The sequence below is a fragment of the Clinocottus analis genome, unplaced genomic scaffold (assembly GCF_023055335.1).
Source record: "Clinocottus analis isolate CAN_PGR_092001 unplaced genomic scaffold, fCliAna1.0.p SCAF_16, whole genome shotgun sequence".
Classification (NCBI taxonomy): Eukaryota; Metazoa; Chordata; class Actinopteri; order Perciformes; family Cottidae; genus Clinocottus; species Clinocottus analis.
Window position 1 is genome coordinate 11,570,742 of NW_027175887.1, and position 20,081 is coordinate 11,590,822.

General features: G+C 44.1%; 2 protein-coding genes across 4 annotated transcripts; one reads left to right on the forward strand and one right to left on the reverse strand.

Moving 5' to 3' along the window:
- Positions 1–55: 55 nt before the first annotated feature.
- Positions 56–4,703, reverse strand: bri3 (brain protein I3). Its single transcript, XM_068578735.1, has 3 exons — positions 4,154–4,703; positions 3,138–3,246; positions 56–1,376 (listed from the first exon to the last, which is right to left on the reverse strand). Exons 1-3 carry the CDS (start codon positions 4,293–4,295, stop codon positions 1,244–1,246), a joined length of 384 nt encoding a protein of 127 aa, XP_068434836.1. The 5' UTR covers positions 4,296–4,703; the 3' UTR covers positions 56–1,243.
- A 1,106-nt stretch (positions 4,704–5,809) lies between these two features.
- Positions 5,810–17,563, forward strand: tecpr1b (tectonin beta-propeller repeat containing 1b). 3 transcript variants are annotated; one of them, XM_068579106.1, is made up of 25 exons: positions 5,810–6,213; positions 6,924–7,156; positions 7,235–7,411; positions 7,552–7,674; positions 7,760–7,882; positions 8,427–8,601; positions 9,135–9,235; positions 9,321–9,422; positions 10,416–10,543; positions 10,649–11,238; positions 11,566–11,681; positions 11,785–11,940; positions 12,031–12,180; positions 12,371–12,528; positions 12,753–12,880; positions 14,097–14,193; positions 14,309–14,405; positions 14,481–14,560; positions 14,654–14,710; positions 14,802–14,976; positions 15,211–15,346; positions 15,473–15,565; positions 15,637–15,743; positions 15,846–15,965; positions 16,552–17,563. In XM_068579106.1, the coding sequence occupies exons 2-25, from the start codon at positions 6,932–6,934 to the stop codon at positions 16,693–16,695; spliced, it is 3,558 nt and encodes a 1,185-aa protein (XP_068435207.1). In that variant the 5' UTR covers positions 5,810–6,213; positions 6,924–6,931; the 3' UTR covers positions 16,696–17,563. The 3 variants fall into 3 exon arrangements, with proteins under 3 accessions (XP_068435207.1, XP_068435208.1, XP_068435209.1); XM_068579107.1 differs by having other exon boundaries at positions 14,100–14,193; XM_068579108.1 differs by having other exon boundaries at positions 11,599–11,681.
- Positions 17,564–20,081: the final 2,518 nt, after the last annotated feature.

Genomic DNA, 20,081 nt, shown 5'->3' on the forward strand with positions numbered 1-20,081 from the left:
TTTGAAAATGAAAAAAGAAAATCAAGCAAGTAGTCAAAAACATAAGTAGCATTCATTTTTAATTACAGTAACCGATATAAAAAGTAAGAACCTCAATCATAAGAGCGTGCGTAGTGTGTTTTTTAAAGCAAGATTTTCTTTAAAAATCACTTCCACCCAGTTCTCTCTCTCTCTTTTCTGCCAAGGACAGTTATTAACATCTGGCTGAGATGGAAGACGTAGACACTGCAGATACAGGGACAAAGACATTCTCAGTTGATTGTCTGATTGGGAGGAATGGGGCAGGGTTACTTGTCACAGAGTACCAAGATAAAAATCCAGAGATTTATACACATGATTGAGAGATTTCTGCAGTTTTCACTCTCAGCATGCTTCCTTGAATTGAAACTCTGCACGTTAAAGGAGGAGTCTGCGCTTTGACATAAGAGTCCTCGAAGTAGGTAGAAGTCTGAAGTAAAACAGTGATTGAGGTTGTAAAGTCGAGGGCGTTTCAGATTGTATGTACCTGAGGTCTGCATTGGCCCTGGAAAAGCACAACCCAGCAGAATAGTTGTCAAACAAACTATCAGTGCAAATATGGCCCCTAGAAATAGTATCAACAAAAACAGACAAAATGGTGCAGGCTTTCTGTCTGATACGAGTCCATCGTTTCAGACGGGACAGTTTACGTCTTTCTTTTCTTTTAGATGAAGTTGGATGCGCTTTCCCTGTGACACACTGAGCCAAAAACAAACTAAAAAAAAAAAAAAGTTTATGTTTCCGGAAAAAGCTAAGCATTCTAATGGGTATGCAGTGTGCCACCAAAGAGAAAAAGGAAGGAAAAAAAAACATAAGCGCATGTTTTCGTTCATTCTGGCTTGAAAAAACATGAAGGAATCTGTTCAGATCCTTGGATAACCGAGCTAAAATCTACAGGAGAAATCATGACTGATGGAATCTCTGATGATCACTCAGCATGTAGTGAAGGCACTGACAACAGCTGGACACGTACATGTGCTAGAATATATCCTCAACTGGCAAATGAAAATAGATTTCTACGCGTGCCTCAAATAAAACATCATAATTCACGGTAATATCATCTTGATAATTTGTTGTACATAACATAATGGCAACAGCAATGTGCAATATTAAGAAAAGATAACAAAATAAAAGAGGCATAAATGCTGGATTATGTGTGTGCGTGTGTGTGTGTGTGTGTATGCAAGGGAGCGCGAGCAGGTGCACAAGCTGTGGTTTGGTCCCTCTAGCCGAAGGTGGCGCCACAGTTGGGACACCTTCTCTGACGCAGTGCGAAGCAGAAGAGGAGACCCAGCGGGAAGAAGAAGATGGCGCACAGGATCCCCAGGCAAGTGAAGTCATCCTCCAGGACACCAACTCTGTAACACACACACACACACATTTCATCACAAACTAGAAGTACCGTCTTGCGGGTGTATGCCTCCACAAACTGTCTGTTAGGAAGTATGTACACGTCTTGCAGAACAAACAATGTACAGTTTGTTATTATAATAAAAAGGTCGTAGAAGGCCGAGGTCTGAGCAGTATCACATTGTGATGAAAGATTACAAAAGTTTCTCTTTATTATCTCCAATCTGAACCATGTCCTGACATTACACCGTAAACAGCAATTAGGAAGACACCTCCTCGTGCAAGTCTGACCTAAATGAACTCAAACTTAGATTTGCCAATACTTTACTTCCTGTTTAAAAGTGTACAAACATGCACCCTTTTAGAAGGTATAAAAGGTTGCTCAGAATTTGGCTTACAGTACTTATTAGTAGTATTACAAACAGGCGAAAAGATAAAGTTCAATCTAGAAAAGTTGTGTGTCTCCTGTGACATGAAGACAACCAATAACAAATGATTGTCAGAACTTGAAGAAACGGGTTTTGAAGTGGGAGCGTTGAAGCTCTCCGAGCAGCTGTAATCCAGAGTCACGGTGAGCAAAGTGCTCACCGCGGTCTCATGACCGCCCGCACCAATCAGCAAGGCCAGTAAATCTGCTGCAGGCCTCAAGAAGGAATTAAGAAATGCAATGTTTCAACCGAGACCCTAAAGAGACGGGAAATTAAAAGCTGCCTTGGAAAGCCCCTCACGCTAATGCTGTAAAAACAGACTTTTCACTTAAATATGGATTTCTGACTTGTGGGATGTAGATACAGTAGAAATAATCATGATGAATAGTCCTTAGTTAAACTGACAATATCAGATTCTGCCGCAGAGGTGACCTACGTTTGACCTTATTAAAAGTCGGGATAGCTTCTAAAAGAGGGCATGCTTACATAAGCCGACAGTGTTTGATCCACTGTGGCACCACAGCACACCACGTGTTGTGTAGTGAGTATTTACACAATGTATTTGTACACTGGTGCCAGCAACTGTGGCTTCTAGTTAACATGGCCATGGCCAGCAAATGCCGACAAAAGCTCTGCCAGACACACTCAAGACTTCTGAAGGTCTTACGTACTGTGGACATAAACGACATACTGCTGTGCAAGTTATCACAAAGTGTCTGGAAGCCGCATACATGACAGTAAATGATCAGGCACATATTAACCATGTGAACAGAAGTATTCATTCACCTCGTGACAACAATAGCCCTCGCATGCTATAAAATGAAAAGCTGCCCAGCCTGCTCCCTTAAATCCCTGGAGCAGATACACACTCTCCATTTCATTATTCACACACACAACAATTGGATGAGAGGGTATCTTTTTTTTAAATTTGCTTTTATGAACTGTGTCCTGAAGCCACTTTGGCCTGGATCTGCCCACGTCACATGTTTGAGGCTGAAATCATCTGATTGACGGGAAGTTGACTCAGGCGCAGTGAAACCAATGTATAACCATCTCCCAAAACTGAAAGTCACAGCCGCTTAACGTTTGGTCACAGTGTGTGCCCGACAGACACCCACATTGAAAATATCCAGGTCAAATGAAGACGCACAGACAGAAACCGGCCTCATCACAGTGAGCACAGGACGCTCATCTTTAACTGTTAGCTAATCTACAGCTCTATACGCATCTCGGTGTGTGTGTGGTGTGTGTGTGTGTGTGTGTGTGTGTGTGTGTGTGTGTGTGTGTGTGTGTGTGTGTGTGTGTGTGTGTGTGTGTGTGTGTGTGTGTGTGTACACTCACCTGCAGGCGGGGCAGCCCCCCACCACCACTACAGACGGTTGTAAGATGGTGTAAGTCCCAACGTAGGGCTGCTGAGCTATGGCAGGGCTCATTTGTGCAGGTGGGAACCCTGTGGTTGAGAGAATATATTTGGGTTTGTTTTAAACCAATTAACCATGTCACCATACCATGTTTGGCTTTTTTTTATGACTGTGTTGCGAGTGTGTTTGAAGGACAGTTTGGCATTCACACGTTCATTTCACTGACCCTCCGGCCATATTGATTTTGTTTCTGTGATGTTTACCACCTGGGTCCAGCCGCAGTTATCCTTTAGCGACGCAGTAAACTTTGATACCGTCACTATGCTTGTTTAGCTCTACAAATACAAACACACTTTAATCTTCACAGAAGACCTAGAACATGTCGTTTAGAAAATAGGAAGTAACAAGCAACTACCCCAAAGGAGATTTGATTTTAGGACAGAGTAACTTCCTTGTCACTGCAGCTCTTACGCAATCAGTCAGTAGATGAGTGATTCCCTCATATAAAAGAGACGTAATGCCCAAGGTCTGGTGCTCCAGCACGTAACTTGTGTCCTTCTCACATGCTGTCGCTTCCCATAACAAAAACACCAGACTGTGTGTTGACACCGCAAATCATTCGACTGTAAAGCCGATTTCTGGTGAAGCGAGCACTCATATTAGCCTATACTACCTTTAAAACCTGGTCAGTATAAATACCAGACATGGCTAGTGCCCTACTGCGCATGCGTAGCACCTGATAAACGAAACTTGTTTGTTTGCCTTCCGCGTTTTTGCTCCTTTACTCAGACTTGTTGGTTCAAATTGTGCCCGCTTTTGAGACGAAAAGAGAGTGAAGCTCCGAGAGTTTCGAGTCACAAAACAGCGGCCTTTAAAGCTGGACTTGAAACGGAGACGGAAGTGGGAGTGCGAGACCTCTCTTCCCGTCCGGCCGCTGCACGTTCCGGTAAATGTGGAGCATGTCACGCCGCGTGCAACGTGAACGGGGCTACTTGCCTTGGGCATCGGGGTACGGGTATGGCGGCGGGGCCGGCGAGGGGATGGCCCCGTAGCCGGGCTGCTGCGGGCCGTAGTCATATGCCCCCGGGACGCTGGCGTAGGCTGGAGGTCTGTCCTGAAGGAGAGGTTTGCTGCCCATCTCAGCCGACGTGGTGCGTCCTCAAGTTTGACTCGTTTGGTCTGCCCGTAACTTTTAATTCTTCGGCCACGACACTGGACTCCGGTTACTTGACGTTGGTTGTCCGCGTGTGACGTCGGTTGTCTCGCAGTGGCGACAAAAACAAAGGAAAGACGCTGCGCAGAAATGAAACTTCGTCCCTCTCCATGCGCCAACTTTGTCCCCTTTTGGCGCAACAACCCCTAAATGTTTCCCAAATGTCCGCTTTAAAGACAGGAATGGTCCAACTCTCTCTGCCTATAGTTAACTTAACTCCATGTCGCTCCTAATAGTGAGTTCTTTAGCACCAATGCGACAGCAATCTGTCATCACAGCGTCTTCTAACTCAGCTGGAACTCACGCAGGCTTTTCCTTTCTGTCTGGATTGTCACAAGAGAGGAATCATGTGATGCGCCGCTGTAGCGCCCCTGCGCACTGAGAGGCTTCTTAAAGCGACAGTACATGAGACTACACGGCTCAGTGCTGCATGCAGTGTGCACTGCAGAGCCGGCGCACCGTGACCTCCCGGTGCAGACTGGCAGGCCCGATGGCTCACGTGATGAAGTCAGCGGCACGCGATTCATCAGGTTAGATATCGAGTGTGTTCACACTTTGCATAGCAGCCGTTCTCCTTATCAGTACCCCTTCATGTTGCATAATATTGGATTTACATCCTCAGATTCATTCACGAGTTCAGAGGTTTAGTCCGTCATATACATATGTCATATTTATTAATAATACTATACAATACATTATTATTATCATGTTTACTGCATTTCAGTGTCGTTGTTGTGCTAAGTTTAGCTCTTTTATATACAGTTGATTAGCAATGCATCATATTTTACAGGATTACCACCTGTGAGAACCAAGCATATCTGAAAAGTCAACCAAGAAAATAAAGCTCTGTTTTCAGCTTTGTGATGATACGTTTTTTTGAGAGGTTATGTTTTTAATACTCTATTTTCTTAAGAAGTAAGTCCTCAACACAGAAAGGGAGCGCCCCTTTAGTTTATAAAAATAAAATATTCTTTAATATCACCAAATTTGGAGACACTTAATTACTTAACTGCACAGAAATGGTAAAAAAAATAATTATGATTTGAAATGCAAGTATGCTGTCAGACACATGTAGCGAAGTAATAGTACAAGGTTGCATATACTCAAGTACATAAAAAAGTACCTACAAACCTACAGTACTTGAGTTAATGTGGTTAGTTACATTCCACTAATACCAAACGTCAGGGTTTAATAGGAAAGTTGTCTTGGTCGAGCTGTTGGTTGGCGATGAAATATTCCGACCTGTAGCCAAACATGTAAAACCAACCTCGTACTTCAATAATTCAACTGGCGCTGAATAAATTATTAAAATATGCTCGTCAATCAGCGGAGTGTCAGGAGCTCGTCTGGCTCCACCAATAGGAGGGCGAGATCCCGCGCTCTGCAGAGCCTCACCCAATCAGAGCGACGCTTCCTCCATTTCCTGTTGTGGTCTCGGGAGTTAGAGACGGAGCATTCCTCCGGTCCGGAACGTGAATTAAAACCCCGTAGCCGGAATATGCATGAATGACTTCACTTTTCGTCTCCAAAGGGGTTGCTCTTGACAGAGCCTCGTCTGTAAGTGATGGCGGCGTGGGTGAAAGGCTCCGGGGGTCGGCGGACCGATGCCTGAACCCTTTGGAGATGTAAACAGCTTATAGTCGACTTTGCGGCATTCGACTCCATATCTGTGTGTTTGGCCGCTGCTCTGCGTGTTTTAACTTCCTCCCGCTGTTCACTAACTTGGGTTTTCTGAACGTGTCAGCGCGCGCCTCGTGATGGCAGGTGTCGGCTGCTGCACCTGATGTCACGTCGCGTGTGTTGATATTCCCTTGACAACCGCGGATCGGACACCTATATTCAGGTGAGGTGACGTGTGTGTGTGTGTGTGTGTGCGTGTGCGTGTGTGTGCGTGTGTAAAGATGCACTGCAGACGCAAAGGTTAAGTTAATTATAGGAAATTAGTCTAATGTGATGGGCTATCTTTGCTCTTACAGCCACTAGTTTCGTCTTTTTGAATGCGAGAATAAAGTTCTGGATGCTGGATGAGATCAAAATAATTCATATTACGTAATATTACAAAATGTCAATAAACCGCACACAGGCCTGTATGATTGGTGGTTGAGGCATAGTGACTGTCAATATTGTAGCGGATTAGTATCAATCAAGCGTCAAACAGAATAAACTGACTTCCGGTCAGAAATTTCAAGTTAAAAGCCCGTTTCCACGTTTAAGTTGTTAAAAAAAATGAATTCAAAAATGTATCTCACAATTTTGAGAAAAAGTAAGAAAAAAAAGAACACCAAGAATTTGTTTTCATGATTAAGGTTAAATATGAGACGGAATTCAAGACTGAAGTCCAAACTTTGAAAGTAAAGTTGGAATATAATAATAGAAAATAACCACATAATTCTGACAATATGGCAAATCTCATTACATTTACATTTCTTTGATGTATCTAATTCTCTTTCTTATTCATATTTAAGGATGAATGCAAATGTAGTCTTCACTCAAGGTTGTATCTCTTCAGGATGTCATAAAATACATGAGTGCTGTCTCGCTGTGTCCATTCAGGGGCCATCATGCCCATCACGCTGCTGTGGGCCGTGGATGTGTACGGCAGGGTGTACAGCCTCTCCACAGCCGGCCAGCGCTGGGAGCGTGCAGATGACCTGCTGCTGGAGCTGAAGCGTGTCACTGCGGGGAAGGGCCGCTGCTGGGGCATCGGCTGCGACCACCATGTTTACCTCAACATAACGCCCAGTGAAACCTCCATCCGATACCGGGAGGAGACTTATGAAAACCAGGTAGGTCGAGGCACTTGCAAAGTAGACGCTGTATGTCGTGTAGGCTCATGCGCTGTTGCTCTGTGTGCGTGTTTCCAGAGGTGGAACCCGGTGGACAGCTTCACCGACACACTGCTGCCCACCGACCGCTGGCCGTGGAGCGACGTGACCGGGTTGAATCCTCAACCGCTCCACAGCTTTGAGCTGCCCTCCCGCAGCTGGGAGTGGGAGGGAGACTGGTATGTGGATCAGAGCTGTGAACCCAACCAGACTGGGGTAAGAAACAGCACGCAGTCCTTTTTTTAATGTATGTCTGTGCATCTGTCTGTCTTTCTAATTTTGATGCACGTGATATAAATTGTGTAACCATACTTGACACACTACTCCAGTGAGGGTCTGTTTGTGTGTCTCCTCAGGCCTGGGAGTATGCGGTCGATTTCCCCGCCAACTTCTCCCCGGACAAGAAGTGGAACTCTTGTGTTCGTCGCAGGCGGTGGATCCGCTACAGGAGATACACAGCACAAGGCACCTGGGCAAAAGTGTGGACACTCTAGAAATATCGGTGTAGAAAAGTTGAGTACAGGTGCGATTGAAGATTCAAGCAAAGCCGCTGTCTTTCTGCAGATCCCCCTGGACTATCCCAGGAAGCCGCCGCTGCCGCTCTGTGACATAAGCTGCGGTGGTTGGGAGATGAGTGACCAGTCTGGGAGGTATCCCTACCTCTGGGGCGTGTCCCAACAAGGAGAGGTCAGTCTGCTGGACCACCAGTCTTGTGACAAATGTTTTCGTGCTTGTGAAGTAGTACACTTTGCTGAAGTGAAGGATTACATGCTCCCCACGCTACTATGGTTTTAAGAATTTGCAATCCTGGTGTTTATTAGAAAACACTTTGTAAATGTTCCTGAAAAGTGGATGCAGCACCGACTATGCCCTTCTGCTCACAGTAGTGTGTATTCCTCTCTCGACAACCTCTACACTGCTGTTGAACACTCCACGGATAAGGGCTAACATGAGATAAAATGCTTTAAATTTAGGTCCTCTTTGCTATTTTTGCATCGCGCTGCTTTTTGGTGCAGTTCACTTTTCATTTCTGGCCACAGGAGGGCAGTATGACTTCATACAATATTCAAACATTGTCAAACTTAAAGGTGCTCTGCAGACCATTGAATCCTCTATACATATAGTATAAAAGTATGCATCAGTTCGATGCTCTATTCGTGATGGAGACATTCTTATTCATCATGCTTTGCCATGCCCCACCCAGTCCCATCTTAAGATCTTTACCCTGCAGGTGTGGTTCAGGGAGGGCATCCACCCTCGGGTCCCAGAGGGCTCCGGATGGGAGGAGGTAGAAGTGCCCAAGGAGGTGGCTCAGTTATCGGCTGGCCCCGGAGACCTCCTGTGGGCCTTACTGTGGGATGGGAACCTGCTGGTCCGTACTGGCCTCAGCCTGGACAGCCCGACTGGTCAGTATTCACTGTAATTCACATTTACACCCTTCTGGTGTTATGATTTGTAAATTGTGGGAACTGTGTCAGTATATGTATGACCTTTTGTGTCTCTTCATCGAGATTGCTTGTTATTATTATGACAATTGGAAAGAGTTTTCTTTGTTAAAGCATTATAGTATATGAGGTTACTTTTATTTATTTATATATATAATTGGAGAATGGACACAAAACTTTTCAGAAAAGGTGGAAATTGACTATAATCCAGAGTGCAAGTTTCACCAGATTGGTGAGAACCAAAGAAAACAAGCCAGATATAAACTGCCCTGCAAATATTATCGGCAGCAATACATCTCTACATTTTTCAAATAAGTAATGATGAACTATGATGGTTTAAGCTTCAATGTCACGTGAACAAAAGGTGCCAGGTTTGGCTTTGGAGAGCAGAATCTCTTACACATAACTAAAACTACAAAGGTAAAGCTGGCGGCTTGCTAACATACGATCTTCCCTTCATGCGTCAGTAAACATGCAGCATTTTCTTCCATCAGGCACATCGTGGGTGGAGGTGGAATCACCAGGAAAGGAGGTTGAAGCGCTCCATGTGGCTGTTGGAGTCAGTGTGGTCTGGGTGGTCACTAAAGACTACAAGGTGAATCAATACTCCTCACACTCCAACTAGCTGTTGTTCACTGTGATGGTAACACATCTGTATGTGTGTTTGTGCATGTTTCCAGGTGTGGTTCAGGCGTGGCGTGAACTCCCACAACCCCTGTGGCTCCGGCTGGATCAGCATCGGAGGGGAGATGATGTTGGTGGATGTAGGACTCAATGAGCAGGTGAAAAGATTTCTCTTGATAATTTCACCATCACAACTTTTTGGATGAGAGCCTCAGCCTTATCACAATATATTGAGTGTCCTATTTAATATATAATTAAAAAGACTAAATCAACTTAACGTAATTGTGTTTATATAGAAAATACGTAGGTTCAACAATGTCGGGTGTTTTTATGAGGGAAAAACTTTTTTAAAACTGTAACATTTAAATGTATTAGACACCACAACACAGCCCTACTGGATATATTTTGGTCAATTACATTTTATTATCAATCATTTCGTTTAACATTATAATTCTGGCCTTTTTGACCTTACTGCAAGCACTCTAGCTGATTCCCCTCTGACCGATTCACTTTACCCTCAGCTTTTAGATCTGGTTTCAGGACGAGCCAGATCAGGGTTTGGGGTCAGGGGCAGAGGGGCTTTCTCTCCGTATCTCACTGCTGAGGACTTTGCTAGCACTGCAAACCAACACCTCACACCTCCTCCCCTTCCGTCTCTCACCCTCGTCTCCCCCTTCTACCTCGGGCCTTGAGTCTTGCCCCGCGGTCGCCCTGTAACACGAGTCCAGCCAATGTCCCGGCAGTAGCACCTCAGGCCCAGCCTTATATATCCCCAGACTATATTCCTACTGGCTTGACATACGGGAGACTCCCTAATTAGAAGCTGGCCAGGCTGTCGTCATCATGTCCCATATTTCATATTTCAGGGTTGGATATGGATAATTATGGATATAGCTTGTGGCAGGTGCCAGTGTTACAGTATATGGCCTTATAAAGTAACAGTTGCCTGTGACCTTCTAGTGCTACTGATACACCTTCGAAGAGTGAAGACAAGTGTTATTCTATTTTATTGGACAGGATTCTGCCATTTATATCCTATTAGTTTTGTGTCGCTGTTACTGAATTTACTTCTTAGCAATTTAATGAATGATTCAATAAAAAAACAACAGGTGCGTGTGCGCGTGTGATGATTGTCTTTTTTTTTTTGTCAGGTGTGGGCGGTCGGTGAGGACCGAGGCCTGTATTTCAGAATGGGCGTGACGCTGTCTGAACCAAGTGGGAACGGCTGGATTCCTGTTGCTGCCCAATGGGGGAATAGCAAAGAGGTTATCCCACCCAGGTCTGTATGAATAAATGATCAAGTTTAATCTCCTTGAATCTCGTAATTAATCTGATTATATCCCTTATCTTCTCCTGCTCAGTCATATGTGTTTGTGTTTCATAGGAAGGAGTGTGAGTTCAGTGGGCAGCTGGCCGAGGCCTCAAAAAGCTCCCTTCTGAGCTGCACTGACTCCGACTCAGAGTTGGGTCCTACTGATCCACAAAACGGCACTGAAGACGTCCGAGTCCTGGAGGCAGCGGCCTCCTCTGTTGTCCCTTTAGGGGGAAATGACACACATACACCTCCCCTGAATACAGAGGACCCTCCCTCGGCCTTACAACAGGATGCCCCCAAACCATTTATCCCTGCGAGCGACAGCTTCATCAACAGCCTGGTGTCAGACCGGGACAAAAGCTCCACTCCCCAACTCCCCGTCACAGAGGTACCGCAGGAAGAAGTCAAGGAGCCGTCCCCAGCTCCGATACTGCCGACCCCCGAGACTGTCGGACACGACGTCCCCTGGATGAATGTGGATTTGGAGGGAGCGGAAGCGGCTCGATGTGCACAGGCGGCGGGGCCCTCGTCGGGCGCCCTGGGGACCCTCGGGACCTCTCAGGGTGTTGGAGAGGAGGACGCACCGGTGTGGACCTGGATCTCTGGTGGAGGCTGCGATGTTGATGCAAGTTCATTGATCAGCTGGCTTAGTCCCACAGGTACATGGGCAGCTAGTGATATTAAGTATTTATGTGTATTTACCGACCATTAAATGAACAATCTTAGAAAAAAAAACACTTTGAAAAATATATAAGAGATAGTAAAAGCTGCAAATGAGATGAGGGCTTATGAAAATTGCATGTCAATGAAGTGATGTCAGTTTATCTGTTTATCCGTTTTTGACTGTTATACTCTGTGTTGTGTGTTCGGGCTTTTACTTGTGGAGAAAGATACGGTGCGTGTCATCTCTATGGCTGGCTGGCTGTCTGTCTGTCTGTCTGTCTGTCTGTCTGTCTGTCTGTCTAAACGCCTGACTTGTCTGTCAGGTCCTCTCACCAGCTCCCTGTCTCTGACTCCAGTGCAGTCGGCAGCGTGGAGCAAACAACAACAGCAGCAGCAGCACAGAGAGGAGATCAGCAAGAAACCACTGGAGAAAAGCCACGTAAGACTGGCTGCTTGTGTTGGACACTTTACTAAAACTCCTCTGTCTTGTCTTGATCACATCTCCTCTCTATGTGCTCACGTCCTCCTGTTTCCCTCGCCAGTCGGTGTGGGTGCGTAAAGGTACGTTGCGCTGGTGGAGAGACTGGAAGCCGCAGCGCTGGGTGGATGTGGGCGTTGCTCTTGAGCAGTCCACAGAGTCTGACGGCAGGAAGAACAGCATTTTCTTTGTCTACTACACACAGTACGATGAGAAAAAGGTTGGTTACGGTCAGTTAAATACTCACCTGTCTACTCACGGCTGTTCAGTCTCTTCATCCTCATTTTCCTTCTCTCTTTTTCTCCTCCAGTACCTTCATGTATACATACATGAAGTGACAGCGCTGGTTCCAGTGATCATGGACTGCCACTATGCCTTTGCTGTGTACACCACGCAAAGGACCAAACAGAGGTGGCCTCTGGTCCTGGCGGCACAAACTGAAAAGGACATGAATGACTGGGTAACGGTTACACAGAAAACTACATATTTGACGGCACACAGAGGAACACTTCAAGTTAAAATTGCAACTTAGCGTGCCGCATGTTCGGTAGGATGTTTCATCTTTTACTTTAGTGGGATTTACGCTTACTAGCTGAAGCTCATTGCTGACTACGTTGCCTGTTGTTTCTGGGTATGTCGTGTGTGTTTAGTTGTGCCTGTTGTCGGACTGTTGCTGTGAGTGTCGCGGGATCACAGGACCCTCATCCAGACAGGCCCTGTGGTCCACAACCTCAAAGGGAGACATCATGGTCCACGAGCCGTCCTTCTCCCTGGAAGCCTCTGCACACACACTGGCCTGTGACCTCATGTGAGACCGATACCGAATACTACACTCTGTCTGCCTGTTTTCATTCTCTCTCTTTCCCGTAGATCTAGTTTCTTTATGCCTACCTTGTCTTAATTCTGCTCCATGTCAGTTAACACGCTAACATGCTCTGCATGGTGAAATCTCCTCCATACTCTGCACCTTGTCTCTTGTGTGCTCACAATAACGTGGCTAACACCGGGTGCTTCCGCTGTATGGTGCTGCAGGTTCTGGCGCCAGGTCCCGGGCCACCTGCGCTGTGTAGAGTCTAACAGTCTGGGGCTGGTGTGGGGCACCGGGTGGGACGGCACCGCCTGGGTCTACAGTGGGCACTTTGGGCAACAGTCCACCCCGGGTAAACTTACCCATATGTTTCCCACAAATTTAAAACACAATTCAGTTATTAACACAACTTGACTCTTTGATATTCATAAACTGACAAAAAATATAAATCCTTTTTTGCTACCATTCATCAAGGGTGCAAATAATAGATGTAATACTTTTTGTATGCAGACAAAAAGCTTATTGCTCTCAAAGTTTGTGTAGAAGTGTTTGAATCCGTGTTTGTGAGCACTTGATCCATCCACCAGACAGGTGTGGTACAGGAAGATGCTGATTAGACAGTATCATTATTACACAGGTGTGCTCTGCTGTTTGTGTTCAGCATCAAGGAATAGACCTTTTTTCACAACAGTCATTTTGACGTTTCATAGTAGGGTAAACAGGTGTAATTTACCTAATCATGGTCTTTAGCGTTTAGCTCCTGCAGTCGGCATGCACATGGCACACTCAAAACTGTGACATGGTGTCGCGTGACGACAGTGCATGTTGTCGAGTGGCCTTTTATTGTGACCAGAACGAGGCACACCTGTGTGATAACGACGCTGTGTAATCAGCATCTTAATGGGACACACCTGTCAGGTGGACAGGTGGTGTTTGTGGCAAAGGAGACGTCTTCACTAACACCAATTCAAGACAAATTGTTCACCCAATTTGAGAGAAATAAGGATTTTGTGTCCATAGAAAAATCTTTTTATTTCAACTTAAAAAAGGAAAAGTGTACATTTTTTTTCAGTGTATGTAGAAATCATCGATGGTCATTTTTTTAATAAAACATTTTAAGTGGCCCAGTAAAATTGATCTGCCTAAATATGTATCAAGTATATATATATATATATATATATATATATATATATATATATATATATATATATATATATATATATATATATATATATATATATATATTGTAAAACTTCTCAAGCTTACATTATCTTAAAAGCCACGTCATTTTAAATTGGCTTTTTCCATAATCTATATTTGGTACAAAAATCTCTAAGGAAAATATTCATCAGCTGCAGAGCTGTTTTTTTCTTTAAATGTCAAATATATGTCACTTATCTAATTATTTACTGGCTAACACACAATAAATAATCAATCTTCTTACGTTCAGCTTGCAGTTTTGTGTGTAAATGCTAAAGCATCCGTTGCGTCTGTAGAGACATGTATGCACCACATCTGTAGCTGATTCATTGCTAGCGTCACATTCTGGTGCCTGCTTGTGTTTCCAGCAGGAGATGCCGTTCAGCTGCACCAGCAGACTGATGTGAGGAGTGTCCATGTGTATGAGAATCAAAGGTGGAACCCGATGACAGGATATACAGACAAGTAGGAACATTTCATCTTGTACAAATGTGTTTTCATCTTAATCTTTGTAGCTGTTGACAGGACTGTCAAAGATTACTCTGAAAACATAAAGCTTTTGTTTTTTTTTTGCCTCCAGAGGACTTCCTACAGACCGCCCTATGTGGAGTGATGAAAGCGGACTAAAGGAGTGCACCAAAGGAAACACACACCCGCCCTCCCCTCAGTGGTCCTGGGTAGGTGCGATAGAAACCGCATTGGCTTTCTTGTTTCATCCGCGGCTTATTCTCCCCCACCAATCTGTGTTTCAGGTGTCAGAGTGGGTTGTGGACTACGACGTCCCTGGAGGGACCGACAAAGAAGGCTGGCAGTACGCGGCAGACTTCCCCACGTACGTTATTGTCATTTCTCAGGATGTAAAAGAAAGATCCGCGTTATAAGAACGACAGGTGTTCCATTTGTCTGACTGATCTTCCTCCTGCAGGACGTTTCACGGCCACAAAACCATGAAAGACTTTGTCAGGCGCAGAAGGTGGATGAGGTAATCAAACGCACATACACACTCGCTCACATTTCTGTGCTTCCCAACTCGGTTTCTTTGGCATTAAAATATTCCTATATTCTGCATACAGGAAGTGTAAGATTATATTAAGAGGTCCATGGCAGCAGGTCCCACCCATCCGTCTCAGTGACATCTCTCTGATGCCATGCCTGGCCCAGAGCAGCATGGAGCAGGTCCCCGTCTGGGCCCTTAGCGACAAGGGAGACGTCCTGTGTCGTCTGGGTGTCAGCCCCCAAAATCCTGCGGTGAGATTTGCTAAAAAAAAAAAAAAAAATTCTGACTCTAAACATTTAGTTACTTTTAGATCTTAAGAGAGATTTACAGTTAGTGCAGCTGGAGCTATTTCCAGGTGGACTGAATATATTCCTTAATCTTTGAAGGAATTACAATGACGTCATTGTAATCAAATCAAAGTGTTTGTATTCGTCTTGTTCACTGCAAACGTCTTCTCTCTAACTACAGTGTGTCTGATCCCACAGGGAAGCTCCTGGCTGCACGTCGGCACAGACCAGCCCTTTAAGTCCATCTCTATCGGCGGGGCTAACCAGGTGTGGGCCGTCGCAAGGGACGGCGCTGTGTTCTACAGAGGGTCCGTCTCCCCACAAAACCCTGCAGGTCTGAAGCTGTTACCACGCATTGCACCTGCAAGGCTAACATCTAAATGCTCATAAGGAAATGTGTCGGCATATACCATCTATCCTTTTCCTTAGTAAACTTTGTGGCGCTCTCGTCCCCCTACAGGAGAATGCTGGTACCACATCCCTTCTCCCCCCAGGCAGACTCTCAGACAGCTGTCTGTTGGGAGGACCTCTGTCTTTGCTGTGGATGAAAACAGTGAGTGGCAGGAAACAAAGTGTTTTAAACTTCATGAGAAAATCCAGTTAACCCTTCTTATCTTCATACAGGTAACTTGTGGATCAGACAGGGCCTCACTCCCAGCTACCCTCAGGGCTCAGCCTGGGAGCTCATCTCTAACAACGTCACCAAGGTTTCTGTGGGACCGCTAGACCAGGTCAGGCACATGGCAGTGTATGCAAATGTGTATGTGTAAACTATATATGTTTGATATACCATGAATAGCTAGTGTTTGGCTCAGTGCTGTTGTTCTCTCCAGGTCTGGATCATAGCGGAGGGAGTTCCAGGCTTCTCGGCTGAGAGTCCTGGAGCTGTCTGTCACAGGCTGGGGGTCGGACCCATGCAGCCCAAAGGCCAGTCCTGGGACTATGGTATAGGGGTGAGTCCACGAGCATTAAGTATACCCCTTCTAATTTACATTTAAATCATAATAAGAAAGGAAAAGTTACATAACAAACGCATACATTTGACCCTTAATATTAGCTTTTCTTGTCAGCACTCAAGGAATTGGAAAAAATATATATATACTTTAAAAAAAAGATATTTTTCTTTCGGTCAAAAACAACAATGTTAATGTCTATCAATACTTTAAAAACAGATCCCACAGTGCAGGACTACAATATGTCTGATACAGATATGACATAAAAGGTTTGTGGTTAACCGAAGGGGCTCAGTTTACCAACACCAAGCTACACGTTGTACTATTTTTACTGGTAGTGCTTTGAGTCTGAGGAACACAGTTGAGCAGGACATAATCGTCCTGTTTAGCATTGCTGTTGTGTCCGTAGCAACAAACAACCAAACAGCAAAACCAGGCAGCTAGTTTAGGATATTTTGTATTCATTCTTTATGAGATTCGGTTTAGTTTCCAGTGTGTTGTGGCCTTTTTGGCTCCCTCTAGTGCACAAGTTAAGTAATGTGCAAGCAAGTCATTTATTTTCATTCATGTGTGTTTTCATCCTCAGGGAGGATGGGAGCACATCAGTGTGAGGGGGAACTCAGCAGAGGCTCCTCGTGCCCCCGTTCCTCCTCCTGCTGCTGGACCGCCGCGCAGCCCACTGCCCCCGCAGCCTCCCACACAAGTGAACGGGACCGCTGTGGGTGTGTAGCACCAAAACTCGTCCTCCGCCCTGTTTGTGCCTGGATCCACGTTTGTCTCCTCAGACCATTCCCACGGGCCCTTATTATCCCTTCGTGTCAAGGGAACGCACAACCACACCACTGATCGATGGATGAATGTTACTTCCTGGCTTGTTTCCCAGGCAGAAGTCGTGTCGGTAGGCAGTGGTGACGAATCAGAGAAGGGAGCACAAGAGCATTTAATGGACCTTTGATGTGTTGTGGGACAAAAATGTAAAAGTGAGTGCATGTGTTTGCTCTAACTAGTTTTTGGCTATTGGGTTTGTTGGGCTCTAGCAATAGCTTTTATTCGTCTATACGATATCCTGTGAAAACCTAAGAGGGTGGGACTCTTTGATAAAGGGCTATGACGTGGCTACGAATAACTTGTCTTCAAAAACACAATCCCACATTAGCCTAAATTGTCTCGGTTACTAGAATCTTGTTTTGTTTGGGTTTGCCTGTTAACCATTTGCATGTGCTTTTATTTATGTATTTATTTATTTATTTATTATGCATTTGTTGACATTTTGTTACTCATGTTTTGGCCTATTACGTTTGCAATGGAGTGTTTTTTGCCCATATTGCTACGACAAAACTTCCTAATATTGAACGCTTTTTCAAAGATCGTCATACTTCATGATGGGTTTCCTAATTATGAACAGCAGAGCAACATGGAAAATATCAAGACATTTCATTACATTAAAAAGACACATCTCTATCCTCCTGCAATAAGGAACGTTCTTCCTGCCAGTATTATATCCATCTACATAACTGTGAGTGTTGTAATTCCACAGCAGCTCTAAATATCACCATGCATTGACATTCATCCTACCACTAGGGCATTGAAATGTGAAATAAAAGTCTAAAAATATTGATTCATGGTCTGACATCATTTCAGTCGGTCTGGAAAACGAGTTGATTGCAGTTTGAGGAAGAGCAGATGGTAATTCACCTCGCTTGGAAGTTTTTATTTTAATAAATGGACTACAAAGCTGAAAGTTTCACGATGAAAACAGGAGTTGTATCACGCAACTACGGTCCCAGGACAGAATTCAACCAGGGATGTAGCAGTTAAATATTGTATGGGTATTAATCGCTTGGCAACTAAACGCCACCCGATACTGACCCCTGGGACACGCGCGAGGAAAACCTGCAAACTTTTGTTACACAAGTTCCCCTTTTCCTGAAGACAGGTGTGGTCGAAAGCTTCGAGCCAATAAGTTGTATTTAGAGTACTGAACACTATTTACAGTATCTGAAGACATGTACAGATACCTTAAACAGCTTAGATGACTCATGTGCTTCATCGTAAAGGTTCGTAGCAAGGCAAATCAAACAGTTGTGTGACCTTCTTGTATTGTTTGTGCATGAAACACGACATTTGTTTTGTTCTGTTCATCCCGGCAGCTGAAGCCTCCCTGCTGCTCCACAAGCTCTGGCTTCTTCCCACCAGTGAGGTTACGTCTTCATCCAACAAGCATGTGTGTGTAGCCAGGAGCGAGACGCACAACACACACTTACGAAGTGCCGCAACTAAACTACACAGAGAAATGTCAAACACGGTACAAATTAGAAGTTCATTTGAATTTATTTTCATAATAAACAATGTAATTATAAACATTTCATTCAATTACACTAAGCATGATAAATATGAAGTAAAAATATTTTTTGAAATCTACAAGTTTAAAAGGACAGAATGAATTCACATCTGCTTTTGTGTCTTAATTTAACTGCTTTTAGCCGATGACGTGATATGTTCCTCCGATCAACTCAGCTTTAAGTTACAAAATGAAACCTCATACCTAGAACTCAAAGTTACATCATTTCCCATTTACAGACAAATAAAATTACATTTACATACATCGGTACAGTTCAACATTAAGTTACATTTCTCAAATGTGCAAGATTAAGCAAATGTATACTGTAGTCAAAAAAAAACAAGATTTCCTTAAATAAATGTTCAAGTTTAACTGAAACACAGGCTGCTGGTTTAAACAGAGGTTAACATTATCTAAGATGCAGTGCCTTCTGTATGGGGGGATGACATCATCTAACACAGGTGGAGTTTCAGCAGGTCGTCTGTGACAAAAACCATTCAGTAACTGCATAACTTACAGTTGTTGTTTTTTTAGCTGTACATAAAAAACCCTGGAGGGAAAGCATATAGTGATCAATAACAGTTTGCATTATGCTTCTATACAGAAACCGATCTTTATACACACTCACCCTCAGTCGACTCTGCACAGCCACAGAGACGACGTATGGTCTGGAAACGATAAGATACAATAACGAAATGCTCAAAAAATGCAACAGGACGAGTGGTCCTTGATGAGGAAAATGCCATAAGAACCGGTTAATTAAGTTTGACACAGTAAAATGAAATAAAAATTAAAAAAAGGCAGAAAACTCTGTCCATGACACTGATACAAGCAGCAGTGTTTGTTCTAGTAGTGAGTTTTTTGTGAAGCTTTAAGTCCCTGCACTTTACTGAAGCAATGCCGGCCTGTTTGCCAGGTTGTTCTACGAACTCAAATTTCCACAAATTAACAAAATTCATTGCACATTTGTTTACAAACAGCTCATCAACATCTCTTCATTCTGACATTTAAAAATAAAATCTTGCACTTTTTCTTTTTTTACACAATCTCACAAAACGTGTGATTTTAAACTTTGCAGTGATAGTAAATGGAGGAGCGCGGCCATCTTTACAGCATCACAGGCACCGCGAGAAAGACCCAGTGACAAGTCGTCAAAACCATTTCAGAGCATAAAATGAAGCATTACAAAATGAATAACTTGTCTTTAGTGTTTCCCCACAACTGTGTTTCACTTGGATCAACTCTGCAAGGATCAATACATCAACCCTCGCCCATTACCAGCAACGATTTTTACTGGGCGGTCTCAACAAAATGAAACTACTTACTGCAAATGTTCCTTTCAAACATAAATAAAAAGAAACACTCAGCGTGTCACCTCTGTAGTGGAGGGGTTTTCTTTTAGTTAAGATACATTTTAAACCCTTCTTATTCAAATGCTGTACAGAAGGATACCACACATAGCTTCTCTCCAATTAGGAGATTGTGACATAAAACACCTGATGAGGTTACGAAAAAACTAATTCTTCCAGAAGAGGCAACCACTGAAATAATCGCACAACATGAAAGAGCAAAATTAATAAAGTTAGAGAAAAAGCTTGGATCTTCAGTTTTAGGTCTGATGAAATCAAAGAGCTTTTTCCTATTTGGCTGGAGTGACGAGTTTTACCAGCCCAGTGTGTTCAATTCAGAGCGTAAAACGAGCTTTTTTTTTTTGGTGGAAGTCCTGGAAAATGAGTGCACCTTGACACAACAAAAAAGAAGCAGCCAAACATCTG

Coding starts and splice junctions, on each gene's coding strand:
- tecpr1b (XM_068579106.1), top strand. CDS start 6,932: ATGCCCATCACGCTGCTGTGGGCCGTGGATGTGTACGGCAGGGTGTAC. Junction 15,744..15,845: donor CTGTGGGACCGCTAGACCAG/GTCAGGCACATG, acceptor TGTTCTCTCCAG/GTCTGGATCATAGCGGAGGG. Junction 15,966..16,551: donor CCTGGGACTATGGTATAGGG/GTGAGTCCACGA, acceptor TTTCATCCTCAG/GGAGGATGGGAGCACATCAG.
- bri3 (XM_068578735.1), bottom strand. CDS start 4,295: ATGGGCAGCAAACCTCTCCTTCAGGACAGACCTCCAGCCTACGCCAGC. Junction 3,247..4,153: donor CCCGTACCCCGATGCCCAAG/GCAAGTAGCCCC, acceptor TCTCAACCACAG/GGTTCCCACCTGCACAAATG. Junction 1,377..3,137: donor GGGGGCTGCCCCGCCTGCAG/GTGAGTGTACAC, acceptor TGTGTGTTACAG/AGTTGGTGTCCTGGAGGATG.